Source organism: Erigeron canadensis, chromosome 9 (genome assembly GCF_010389155.1).
Source record: "Erigeron canadensis isolate Cc75 chromosome 9, C_canadensis_v1, whole genome shotgun sequence".
In the NCBI taxonomy this organism is placed as follows: domain Eukaryota; kingdom Viridiplantae; phylum Streptophyta; class Magnoliopsida; order Asterales; family Asteraceae; genus Erigeron; species Erigeron canadensis.
The window spans coordinates 22,472,664-22,486,595 of NC_057769.1; the positions used below are offsets into that span (position 1 = coordinate 22,472,664).

General features: G+C 32.2%; 1 protein-coding gene across 1 annotated transcript; it reads right to left on the bottom strand.

Moving 5' to 3' along the window:
* Positions 1–630: 630 nt before the first annotated feature.
* Positions 631–9,745, bottom strand: LOC122582065 (polyamine oxidase 1). The gene is made up of 10 exons (XM_043754414.1): positions 9,655–9,745; positions 9,282–9,531; positions 8,805–8,933; positions 8,193–8,254; positions 7,011–7,165; positions 4,624–4,767; positions 2,687–2,836; positions 1,486–1,740; positions 1,297–1,378; positions 631–1,122 (listed from the first exon to the last, which is right to left on the bottom strand). Exons 1-10 carry the CDS (start codon positions 9,704–9,706, stop codon positions 920–922), a joined length of 1,482 nt encoding a protein of 493 aa, XP_043610349.1. The 5' UTR covers positions 9,707–9,745; the 3' UTR covers positions 631–919.
* Between the last annotated feature and the right edge of the window lie 4,187 nt (positions 9,746–13,932).

The window sequence follows — 13,932 nt, forward strand, 5'->3', positions numbered from 1 at the left end:
TTGAAATTAAGCCCATTTTGGCCCGTAAAACCAGATAACAACTAAGACCTTTGGCTTTTTCCTTTTTTTAATTAACTGAATTAATAAAGTGATTAATTGGATAGATAATGTTTTTATGGATTAAGTCAATATAATTCTTTTTTTGTTTTTTAAGTCAGAAAACAAAAACTTTTGATAACTTAATGCATTAAGTAATTTTGATAAACCATACTTTTTTTTTTTATCAAGGCAAACATTGAAGCTAACCACACAATTGACATTAATGTTGTTTCTATTGTTCTAACATGATTTGGTTCAACATTGGTTAGGTTATCCAATTCCCCTTTTGTCTAAAATGACTTGAAAACATGGACATTACTTCTTAAGTTGACTCGAGCCAACAGATCTGTTCAAAAAGTTCCTTTAATATATTACCTTTTAATTAAGATATTATATCTTTTATATGAACAGATGACCATGAACCAAAAGTTTGAATGGTAAAGGCTAAAAGCCCATTCTTACCCCTAAATAATACGAGTACTAAATAAACCTCAAGCTAACCAAAATATTGGCATATAACGTTGTTTCTATTGTTCTAACATGATTTTGTTCAATAATTGTTTAGATTATGCAATTGCCATTCATCTAAAATGACTTGAAAAAAACATTTGTATATGTCAATTCGAACCAAGAGATTACAATGTTCAAAAAGTTCCTTTCATAAGTCACCTACAAATCAATTGACCTCAGTATTATGTACCCGGTACTAGTGCCACCCCATCCCCTATTCCCCTGCCAATCTATATCAATTTTCATTTTTGCCACCCGGTGTCATTGGGTTAACAACGCCTGCCGCTTTGCAACTTCTCAAAGTTCGCCCATTGCCAAAACCTGGCGTTTGGATATCACGCCTTGTATCTTTGGCTGATGGTTTTTGTAGTCATAAGATGGCCTCAGGAAGACCCCTTTTGCTATTACCATGAAAGATCTGCCTGTGAATATCGCATTTTTTAAGACCGGCGGCTACTGCTTCTGTTTGTGACAATGTTAGTGCTAGTAATGGTTGTAAAATGGATTCACTATTTGTTTCCATATCTTTCTCGGATTTCATGTCTTCCAACAAAGCTTTTCCTGTGTCTATACCTATTCAAAGAGCGCAGTTCAAAAGTTTTAAATGTTAGATACGTGGACCGTCTTCAGTTTCAATCTCGACATATTGATGATTTTAGCTAGGAAACATCACAGTAACTTAAATAAGAGCAAACTATGTTAGATGCAATTTCGCCGTAAAAAACCACAACATATATCACAACTTACCGGCTAGGTAGCCACCATGTACATAGCCATTAAACTTTTCGCTAGTATGCTCCCCCGTAAAATAAATACGCCCGACAGGAGCCTAAAAAGAAATCATAATAAAACTTAACTGCCACAATTGCAGGTATTGTAATCAATTTAGAATGTTCTAATGTTAACATAAGAAAAGTATATGGCAGGATGATGTACCTTAATGTTTTCAACGAGTTGAGAATTAGCATAGATTGGGTAGTTGCTGTAACTGCCACGCTGGAAGCGATTGTTGTACCAGCGTGGCACGAGTATGTCTGTAGCTTCCGGAATGTCAGGACCGAACATGTTCCTAAGCACTTCCATTGCTTCTCTCATTGTTTCTTGGTCTGATTGACATTCAACTCGTATGGATTCTCCATTTGTCAATGTTACGACAAGAATGTTTGACCCGGGGTATGCATTCTCCATATGCTGTTCAAGTAGAAACCATTTTCAGTCCATATGTTAAACTACTAGTATTCAAAATGTATACCAAATGACTTGATCATTAATAAAGATATTAGTTTTAGTTCTTTGATAGATATTAAAGAAATATGCAAAAACTCCCTTAAGTTCGTAAATTCATTTGATATTAGTAATTTATATGTACAAAGAATTCGATAATGACAGGCCATACTTTATCGATGTCTCGTGTATTTTGGTTAGTTTTTGGTTGAATATGTGTAGTATATTTTAAACTCATATATGTGAGTTGTGAAGTTACAAAACGTATTGTAGAAAAGTAGAGTATGTAGTAGAGATGAGCACGGGTCAAAGACCCGAATGGCCCAGACAGGCTAAACCTGAAGACTAAAATGTTGGTAAAATTAGGACCTTAGAAGCATGCGACTTAGGCAAGTGAAGGTTGACTATAGTTTTAAGTCAAGCAATCGTAGAAACCGAGAAGAATTTGTAGCTCAGGTATGATCGGGCTGGGCCAGTCCTGGTACTGGTTCATGTTCGATGTTCGGGATTATTTGCTCATCCCCGAGCCATAACGATTGTGAAGTTGTTACATATTAAATGGAGTAATTCATAACTTTATGTTAGATAATATCGTTTAAAAGGGGGGGGGGGGGGGGGGGGGGGGGGGACAAAAAAGTGTGACAACCTTAACATTTTGTGTTGCAATATTTATTAAATATGTTATGCTATTTGAATATAAGACATGCATATAGTGCATCATGGTGAACTCATCTATATTACTCAACTAGAAGCCAATCGACTCATTTGGGTTCTATTGATCTTATACAAGAAGACAAACTCATGAGGTAAACAACTCTGTTAGTTACTAAAAATATCTTAATTTAGTTGCAATATAAAGTATACATAAATGGTAAATGTGGGCTAATTGATAGCTACATATATCCAAACATACCTGCCAAAATGTGTAGTAGCCTCTTCGTTCATGGGCATAGATAAAGAACTCTTTTCCGGGACCACATGGCCAAAATTTACTTGGAAACTTCAAGAAGATTTTTGTGTACACCATGATATCACATTTCTTAATGGCCTCTGTTTTCCATCTCTGTTTTCATCAAAACAAACTGGTTAGTATTTTTAAGTCAATAGACATGCATTGCCCATATGTGCTCAAGAAAGTTTACTTCACAGAAAGTCACATTCAAGAATAAATAAATTACTTAGTAGTAAGTTTTTAACCATGGTACCATAATACATTAAACACCTTGAGAACTTGTGGATATCCTTTTCTTTTTCATTATAAGTCCGTGAACTTATACAATTGCCATTATGGTGGTGTCGTGTCTCAGGATAAAGTTTCTAATTAAGCTTATATTTTTAACCCCTACTTGTGTGTGCCGCGCCTATTATAAAAGCCTGTTGCTGAAACAAAAAAATGAAAATTCCAAGTCTGTTTTTTAGTCTCATTTTTGTATTACTTTAAGAACTCTAAGCAAACAAGTGACAAATGTGTATAAGCTTTGTTACAATCAAGTAGAAAGTATTATTACGCAAAATTTCTAACCAATAAGATCGTACTTTATAACTTCATCATGGGTCCTTAAAGCAATTGAGATAACCCAAGCTGCAATGCAAAGAATAATCTAAAGATAAAAAATTAATATGTCGACAAGTAATATCGCTTTCCATTGGATGGATTGTACTAAAACCAGCATATTCATCCATAGGATTTAGGGGAATGCTGTGGAACATTAAATTTGACAAAGGTATCCCCACCATTCGATAGAAACAAATTATTTACACATTCCAACTAATACATGGCCCATGATGCTAACAACTCTTACCTTAATGTGTTCATTAAAATAAACCCTAAATTGTTAGAACTGACTCAGTAACGACGCAGCTGGTATATGGTCCAAGAACAAAAAATCTTTGGGACGGAACTACATTGAAGATAGGGGTAGCCCGGTCTACATATTCGTTTAATCCATATACTGTAAATTTCTTTAATAAACATTGTGTTCTTTATTGGTGTCATGTGTTAAAAAATATAAGATACCCGTCAATATTACTAACTCTAAACTTTTGGATATTCTCTTAGCAATGAAGCTTATAAAATTGTATCTGTGCAACTTAATGATAAATGAAAACTACTAAAAGTTTCAAAAAACTCTTACTAAAAATCCTTAAAAATCGCTAAGAATCGTATTAATCTAGTTGTTAACTATGCACGGATACAAGGTAATGTCAAAAAATATGTGTTACAGGTTATTTTCAGTTCTGGCCCCGTCACTAGAAAATCCGATAGAAGAGATTAATCTAGCTAAAAGATGTGGAACTCTTTACTAAATCATTGTAGATATGGAAAGCACCTAGATAGCTAATAAGGACAACACAATGAAAAATGGTAGCTTGCAAAATGTGATAAAGATTTGGAACATATATACTAGGTGGTGGCCACAAATTTTGATCCCTATATATAGTATGTCTTATAGCTTTGTCGTAGGCATGTGCCTTATGTAAGATCAAATGGCACCTTATAGACATTAACTAGATGATGTCGAATTCATGGCATTAACTTATATATGGCATCAAATTTTATATGCATATCATATAGCCCGATTGTGCAATGAAATTAGATTGCAGATGCCCTTTATTTTTCTGTTTTCTTGATGATTCTGTCCTAATATTAAATGTAGATCGAATGCACGTGCAAGTAAACCACATGGCTTGGGGTTGTACTTTTGATTAGAAAATATATAGAGGTTGTTTCGGGTCAATTATAATAAGACATCATCACACGAATACACAAGAGACACCAAGCTAGCTATATACAAGGTAAATAAGTCTTATGTCACAAATAATTGGAGGGAGAGAGTGAAGGATTCTCACAGGCAAGTAAGGTTCGAAAGAAATGAGTTGGCTTTGAAGAACACCGATACTAACTGACAAAATGACGTAGGTGGCTTCGTAAACAGAACCGTCCTCTGTTGTAACTGTAACGCCATCCCTCGAGTGTTGTATTTCTCGGACAACCTGCATTCATGAAAACATGTATGAACGTCGTTATTTTACTTTCTTTATTTTATTTCCAAAAGTAAATATCGATAACACAATATTTTAATTAATGAACCAACACACATATCACAGAATATAGATCATCTAGCTAGAGTTGTTTCCAACTTTACTAGTAAGTTAAAAATATCATGATTCTTGGGTTAAAATCAAAGATCAATACTCAAAGATGACTTTAATCTAAAGGTCAATATTCCTAACTTTACTAGTAAAGTTAAATTTAACTTAGATTATCTTCCTGTACATCGTAGTAATTTAAGAAGACAGACATCATAGATTCTTTAAACAAAGTCAAACAATGCAAGATAATGAGCTCTGTGCATAGAATAACTTGAGCTTAACAACTACTCGTATATATTAAATTGTGGTACAAACTAATTTGTCTATAGAAAAATGTGTAGTCTGATTAAATTTTTATGTACTTTCATAACCGTGCATAGAGCACTGGGAAAAGCTCTTTTCAAGAAATGTTTTATAAATCTATGAAGTAGATCAACCCCTATATGTATGTGCGTTTTATAAGTGCAACTAGATTAGTTGTCGTCTTTCAAAAGCACTCGACTAACATGAATTCTTTTTTGGATGAATGGTATATTTTGGATGGATTTATATATAGGGGTTGTAAAAAAAAATATATTTGTAGAACAAGTCGGGAATGTCGGGCTTCGCTAGATAATTATAAAAGTGGAAGACCTGACGTTCCCAACACCGGGCTTTGATACTTTTGCCGTTCGTAGGAGGTTGTGATTGGAAATTAAAGGCACTAAAAGAAGTGGGTCAAAGACAGAGGTTGGTGACTGTGGCTTTCATAAATGCTTGCAAAAATCTCAAATATATATTGCACATAAAGTATCAAAGGTTGGCATTGGAAACTTTGGGTCTTCTACGTTTATGATTAGTATTTGACAAAGCGTAACGTTCTTAACTTGCGCACCAAATTTATCTAAAAAAGCACCAAAATAATCATGTAAAAATTTCTGGCTAACAACAATAAGAAAATCAATACCAAACTTATTAAAGATTTCAATCTTCATAAGAAATTACAAGTAGCGAAGTCTATTACTTAAAATTCACAATTTTCTTCTCACTTTATCTATTGAAATTTTCAATATTGATTTTAAGTACTTCCCTAAAATGTCTCTCCTATCTATTCTATATTTATCTAAAATAACTATAATACTCTTTCTCTCTCCTCAAATCTTAACCAATCATCTTTTTTCTCTCTCCTCCATAAATCATTTATTCCTCCAATTCATTCAAAATCTTTTATCTCAAAAACCGTACATCGATAAATTATAAAAATTGTATGGGTGTTCTAAAAATTTCATGCTCTTTCATTAGAGTTGTCATTCGATATACTTTCGACAAATTTTTAAATCCGAGGGCGGAGCCCATACGGCTAAGGCATTTGACTATCAAACTCTATGACATATCAACTCCTATAACTTATCATACTTCATGACCTAGATATCAATTGCGGCAGGTACTTGCTCTCGTTCATAAAAAAATGAAATGTATTATGGTCAGAGAAGTATCTATTCAAAAGAAATCGTACGACATGAAAATATCATGAAGACACAGCGAAGTCAAAATTCAATGATATTAAACCTTTTTTTTTCTTCCTAATTATGAAAATATCATGATCCAAACGACTCAAGTGATATATAATGTGCCTAAAATATAAGCCTAAAGGTATGTCTAATAAGAATGAATTGACACATGGTAAATTCAATAATAAAGATTATGAAAGAGAAAATATATAATTCACGTGTCAAAAATTGAATAGATTAGACACACTTTTAGACACATTTTTTTTAACGTTCGTGTCACGGGACGGCTAGCCGTTACATCCAATTGGGCAGGCAGTTACTACTAGCGACCGATTCACAAAGTCAAGGAACCACAGGGGAGGGAAAACCACACCAATTTAGCCGCTACAGAAGACGCGACATATTTATCATTATCTATTAATTTTAGCCACACCCTACTATGTGAATGTTTATATATCTTCCAAATTGATCCATCAAATGTACTATTTCCTAAATAAATTTAGCCACTTTATGGCATATCTGTCCTTCACGTTTAAAATGGACAGAAGAAAACTGGCTGTATATATGCTGGCTAATAAAACAAAGAACTGATTGGCATATAATACGAAACACAACTCTCAAATCTAAAATGATCAGCAGTACGTATCTACCAACCGTGTTTAGTTTTAGACGATTGTCTAGGATTTTGCCATCCGATGTAAATAAGAATTCTTCCGCCATCTTGTATAGTAAATACTCGTAACCTCTTGGATCCGCCACTAAAAACTCCCTCTCCCCAAAATCCACGTATGTCGAAATTGGTTCGACCTCTACATAATAAAAGATTTAATAAAGCGTCAAAATTTTATAAATTCGCATATAATAGGGATTTTCTAACTTGTGTCATTAATGTGGGACTTGAACGTGCAAAACCTCTCCATTATTGTTATTGGTATCTCAGCTTAACCACTTGAACTGAAAATTGTTTGTTTGTTTTTTTTTTTTTTTTTTTGTATGTTCTTTAACACGCAAGTTAGAAAATCCGAGTATAATAAGATAGCATGACTTGAAGTACCAAGAAACGACATTTCATCATATATTTTATTACCCATGCATGTAGTGAGATATATTTGTTTTTCTCAAAGTGCATGTTTTCGGTCTAGTTTAACTATATAATATGTTTCAAATTGTATATGCTTCCAAAAAGTTGCAAAAGCCTTCAAAAACTGCGAGCTAATGCCCAAATGGAAATGGAATATGAGATAGGAGAGTCTTGTTACAACAAATTTATATATATAATCTAATAGTTTATCTTTCCACTAATCAATCTAATACAACCGATCCACGAAAATTTTAATTTGTTATAATAATATGGGTTAGTCATTCATCCTATCATGACATATTATTTCCAAAAACCAATCATATTAAAAGAATCACGAATATGTATTAAGTTCACAACTTAAACTTGACTTTCAAGCTAAAATAAAAAGGAACTAAGTCAAAGTATCATAAACTACTCATTGGTGTCATTTACTTCATCACATTCCATCAACTTTTTTATTCTATATGGTAAAAAACGATGAATCTTTTTTTTGAACATAAAAAAAAAAAAACCGATGAATCTACTTTTACTTTATAATACCCCCAAATAATCTTAAATATATTCATGTCAGAAATTAAATTCTGAACTTCACCTCATGACCTCAATAAACACGAATTTCTACTAAACGAGTTAATCCTATATTGGCTCCATCAACCATTTTGATAAATAAAAAAATTGTCTTAATTGATCTACATGACTAAATGGAAATGATATTCATAAGTAAAAAAAAAAAAAGGAGTGGCTAGGATACTAACCAGCCATTTCGAAATCATGAAGAATAAAATCAATTGCCAACTCAATAGGTGTTTCTGGTTTACTAAAGAAAAAAAAAAGGACAAGATGTGAATCATATCGGTCAGCAAATCAACAAGTAATTAAAACTTCATATACACAAAAGTTTAAAAAAACAGATAGAAATTCTTGATACTATATATTATATACTAGTCACGTAAATGTCCGTGCACATGCACGCGATGTGATAGTGTACTGTGGTGATGGTGGCGGTAACGTTGGTAGCAGTGCGGTTATTAATATAAAAATAAATTTATAAAAAATGTTAGTGTGGTGTTTAAGGCATATATTGTAGATGTATTACGTGGGACAATATAAATTAATGAACAAAAAAGACGAGATATTTTGAATTATATACCAATGTACTCCGTAGATATTTTGAATTATATACCAATGTACTCCGTAGTATAGATATAGATAAAGAAAGAGAAGTGTGAGAAGAAAAAAAAAAAAAAAAGAGATATATAGAAGCTACCAAAGAAAGCCAAAAAAGCACACGTTGTGCGTATGTCTAACATTTATGTACGTGTGTAGTGCGTGAAAGCAATATGTAGATTATAATTAAGAGGACTTACGTGGAAAGTTGGGAGACATGATGAGCCGATGATAGAAGGCTTTCCTGATCTGTTCGTAGCTTCTCAATCGCCATCTCAACCGCCTTCTTATACGTGTCTCCAGCCACCCCACTCGGAAATATCTTCCCACTGCCAACACATCATATGTAACATTATATTTCGATGTAACAATTTTATTATATACATTTGAATTTTTTCCACCGGCACAATATGTTACTCTAATAAAACAGCCGTTCAGAAAAAATACCTAAAATAATTCAATATTACTAGTAACTAAGAAATTTTTTTTTTTTTTGATATATGTCATTTTTCATCATATGGTACGACATAAGTAGATAGAATACGAGAAAAGGTAAAAAAAAACTAAGTGTAATACTTGTGTGTTGCCTAATTTAACACACTACAAGAAAATGTTATATAAACGTAAATTAATTTTACGTGTATAACATTTTCTAATTAACAAATGTCATATTGTACCTTTTGTCGTAAATGTTGTAACGAGCATTACTATAATCCGAAAAACATGTACGAAGGTTGGATTGAACCGCAAGGTCCCAAACCGGATTGGATTGTTTTCCACCCACACCCGCAATCCATCCGGCACCAAGTTCGACCGATACGTTGCCAAAATCTTGTTTTTTAATCCTTCCTCCGATGCTATCAGATGCTTCTAGAATCAAAATGTCCTCTACTCCGTTCTTGGCTAAAACTTGTGCCGCCGATATCCCTATAGAAACATATTTTTACATATCTCGTAAATATATGTACAAATGTGTATGTAATTTAATTTATAGAACTATTGATATATATATATATATATATCTTATTAATATGTTTGATGTTTAATTACCGGAAATTCCTGCACCGATGATGATAACTGAGCAATGATTTTGAGATTCCATAGGTGTATGTTTTTTTTTTTATTAGAGAGAAAGAGAAAGAGATTTGGAATAATGGGGAGAGATGATGTTGTGGTATAAAAAGGATTTGTCGAGGGTTAAAATGTCATTTTTGGTGAAAAACAAGTCATTTTCACACGCACGAAAAAAAATATCAATGTTTTTGTGTGCATTAATATTTGCTTAATTTGGAGCGATGAATACTTCGACTCGATGGATATCTGTTTCATGCGGTACATTTTCAATAATAGATGTAGATAAACTTTTACTTTCATATACTTTTATCACCTGTACGAGTCAGATGTCCGTATATTAAAACGGAAATAGTGGTTGCAGCATGGGATCGTGGTGGAGACGGCAATGGTGGTAAATTGTAAAAGTAATTGACGTTAAAGGAGGCAATTTAGTTATTTTAAGGATTGAAGGATTTGTATTGTAAATTATGAATATTTTATTAAAGACATTATAGGTATATCAGGTGAAGATATTTAAATTAATTAATTAAGGAGTGAGGTATTTTTGATAGTTTAGAGTTTTAATTTGTGGTAAATCATTTTTAACCTTTTACCTTTGGGAGATGATCTGTACACCACCTGGTTTTGACCGTACACCACCAAATGTTCTTTAGAGTGTTGTACAGTACAATACTATATAGCATGTTTGGTGGTGTACGATCAAAATTGGGTGGTATACAGAATCACTTACCTTTACCTTTTGACATTTTAGTATTATCTATATCTACATTTATTATATAAAATAAATTACATATTTTTCTTTTAAACAATTCAAAATTTTAAATGGTAAATCTTCATCTAGTACAATTATTATACCCTAAGACAATATACAACATATATCCCTCAACTCTCAAATAATCATGTTAACCCTTCTTAAATCAATTAATTTTACACTCACCACCGCTGCACATCGCCGTCACCGGTGTCGTCTTCGCTACTACCATTATTGATGCATCGTGCGAGCAAACGTCTATTTTATTATTATCAGAACCTTGTTTTTCCTTATTTTTTTTATCTTTAAATTTAAGATCTTGTCATACCTTAAAATAAAGGTGCAAATACCAGTTAACCGGTTCCGGTTATTTTTTTTAGTAATCGATTCCGGTTATTTTTAAAAGAAGAAAAAACCGATTACGGTTAACCGGTACCGGTTAATAACCGGTTTGGGTTTTAAAAAACTATAACTGGTGTAATCGGTTTCGGTTAATAATAACCGGTTAACCGATACCGGTTAACCTAATAGGTTATTTTTTTAACCGCCCACTATCAATAATATATAAGCCAAAAGGGGTTTTATTTTTCAACATAAAACAAGTTGTTCCGTTCGGATCTACCCACAAATACCACTGATAACACCATTTCTCTTCATCATCATCTACCCCTCATAGCCGCCACATATATTGATATATATATATATATATATATATGACTGGGCGGTTAGTGGAACACACATACACACACAGGCACACAGCCACACGGTACGTAATATTTTTGATGATCTTGAAGAGGTGATTCAGTGGAGGATCTTGAAGAGGTGATCAGTTGGTTCTTTCTCCGGTCTCCGATGCTTTTTCTTTCTTTCCAGATGTATGTGACTTCATTTTTCTTTTTATATCTCGATGTATGATCTTGAATAGGTTAACTTTTGAATTGGTTCGGTTAACCGGTTTTTTTTTCACCTCTACCTTAAAATATAACAAACTAACAAAAACAAAACAAATAAAAGAACGGAGCCCATTATTCATTTTCAACCGCGGTGAACCATTTTGCTTATTTCTTTTCCCCCGTCGCTTTCCATACAAGCCTGATGCGCTGATCGGGGGCGATTCCGTAACCTTTATTTCTTATATAAAGATCATTAGTCTCTCAACGTTATTTCACCTTTGATTTCATTCACAATTAAAGATGGTTTAATGACTTTTGCATTACTACATACTAGATTGGTGTTCGCGCAATACAGCGGCGATAACGACGACAGTGATGGTGTGGTTATTAACATAAGGTAATTTAATTGTGGTCGCAAATGTGATAAATTGTTGCCTGGGATATAAAAGAGGGGAGGAGGGGGGAGGGAATTTGAGTTAGGGTTTTTGCTATGTGTTTCTGCGTGAAAGAGAGATAGAGGTTGAATTCTTCTTAAAGGCATTTTAGTTACAGTCTATAAAATAAAAATAAAAATGTATTAAGATTGAGGGTAAATGTGTCATTTCAGTTTCTTAAAATTAAGGAGGAGGAAGAGTAGTTTTGTTTTATAAAGAAGTATAGATATAGATATCAAAAATAAAATTTAACTGATAAAAGAATCAAAGAAAATTAAATATGATAACTAATTATGTATGATCCTTTATAATTAAGTTTTACATGTGTGTTTTAGTGGTTATAAGAAAGCACAATAACTTTTATTAAAGGTACACTTGGCAACAAGATTTTAAAAGCTTTTAACAGCATGAAAATTCCATTCTCCCTCGACTTCATGTACGAATAAAGTGGTAAAAGAATAATAATATAATAAATCATATAGAATCAATGAATTCGTAGTAAAATCTCTCTATAATGTATTTTAGTACAATTTTTTGCTGATATAAGAATTAAATGGTATAGTTTATTTGTTGGTAGCTTTAAGGATTTAAAGCATGACTCTTGCTTTCCAATCATGTCAAAAATAATTGTCAATGTGTTTAACTTTTGGAATAAATTCCGATAAAGGGAAAGAGGATAAAAAAATTAAACTTGCTCTAGCAAAACATAACTTATTAACAAAAACAATAGTGGTTCAAGTGCTTATGTTGTACTCGTGCTATGCGGGAGATCATGGGTTCTATCTAAATTAGATGATTTATCAAACAAAAAACATAACCACATAAGATATAGATTATCTTGTCAATGAGGTTGGTGGCCCATAGGTAAGGTCATTGATTTTGGGAGGATCTATCTGGGTTAGAGTCTCATTATCCACATTTTTGGGGTTGATTAATTAAAATTTTTCGAGAGTTTTGGGTTTCATCCCAAACATACGTGTAATTTAGGAGTAGCAGTAGTTCAGAATGTCGTTCTAAAAAAAGATTCTAGACTATCTTTTTTTAGTTATATAAAGAGATTATGTGAGGGTAGTTTTTTGTGGTTTAGAGGCCAACAATTGAACAAAATCCTTAAATAAATTTAATTTTACGAATTCTTCTAATATTCAATTTTACACAAGAAATTTTGTTTCTACAGCACCAAAGATTTACATAAATATGATCAAGTGGTTGGTTTTATAGAAGTCCACTCTCTACGCCCTGATCGCAGTGGCGGTCAACTTCACCTTACTTTTAATTGGTTTTCTTTGAAAAATTAAGGCCATTTGCCCATTTTGTTCATTGCTTGTAATGTGGGCAAAATATAATTAGTGACGGGGTGGCAAGATGAAATTGGTGGATATTATAATTAAAATGCAGTCAAACTTGACTTCGTACATAATCTACATATCAAACGAGTCTATATCTCTATAAACGAGTCAAACTTATATAAACTTGAAACTTATCTAAAAAAATTTAATTTTTACATTAATTTCAAACTAAAATCTATCTATATATATATATATATATACATACATACATATACTATAAAACAGTTGAACTAATAACTTATTAACTAATCAAATCGCTTAATTTCATAAAATTGATTCTCGCTTATGTCATCATTTATATTAACTATAAATTAAAATTCATTATAATCATTATCCAAATATATTATTATATTAGTATTTATATTAATTTGTAGAAAAAGTCTCATAAATTTACACCTTTTGTTTTCCATCAATAATTTACACCTTTTCGCCCTGAATACTTAACTTATATTTATTTTTATCCATCAACTTGAGAAAATTTTATAAAGGTTTTCTAAGAAGTTACAAAAAGTATTTATATTTAATATTTTAAAGTTACAATTGTCACTCAAATCAAGTGTCTTAATTGTTATTCCTAAATATGAAAACAATCATAATTGTTATCTAACTAAATTTTAGACCCGTGTCAAATACACGGGTTTACGATATTATAAAGATTAGATTATCATCAAAGTTTAAGTATATGCAAGCAAAAAAGTCTTATAAATTCAAATAAAAAATTTAGCCGAAAAACAATCTTGGAAGTTTAAACAGTAAGAAATTAATTCAAAATAAAGTCATTCAATAGTTTGAACATTAAGCATGCGTTAAATTAGGTTTTGATTGGT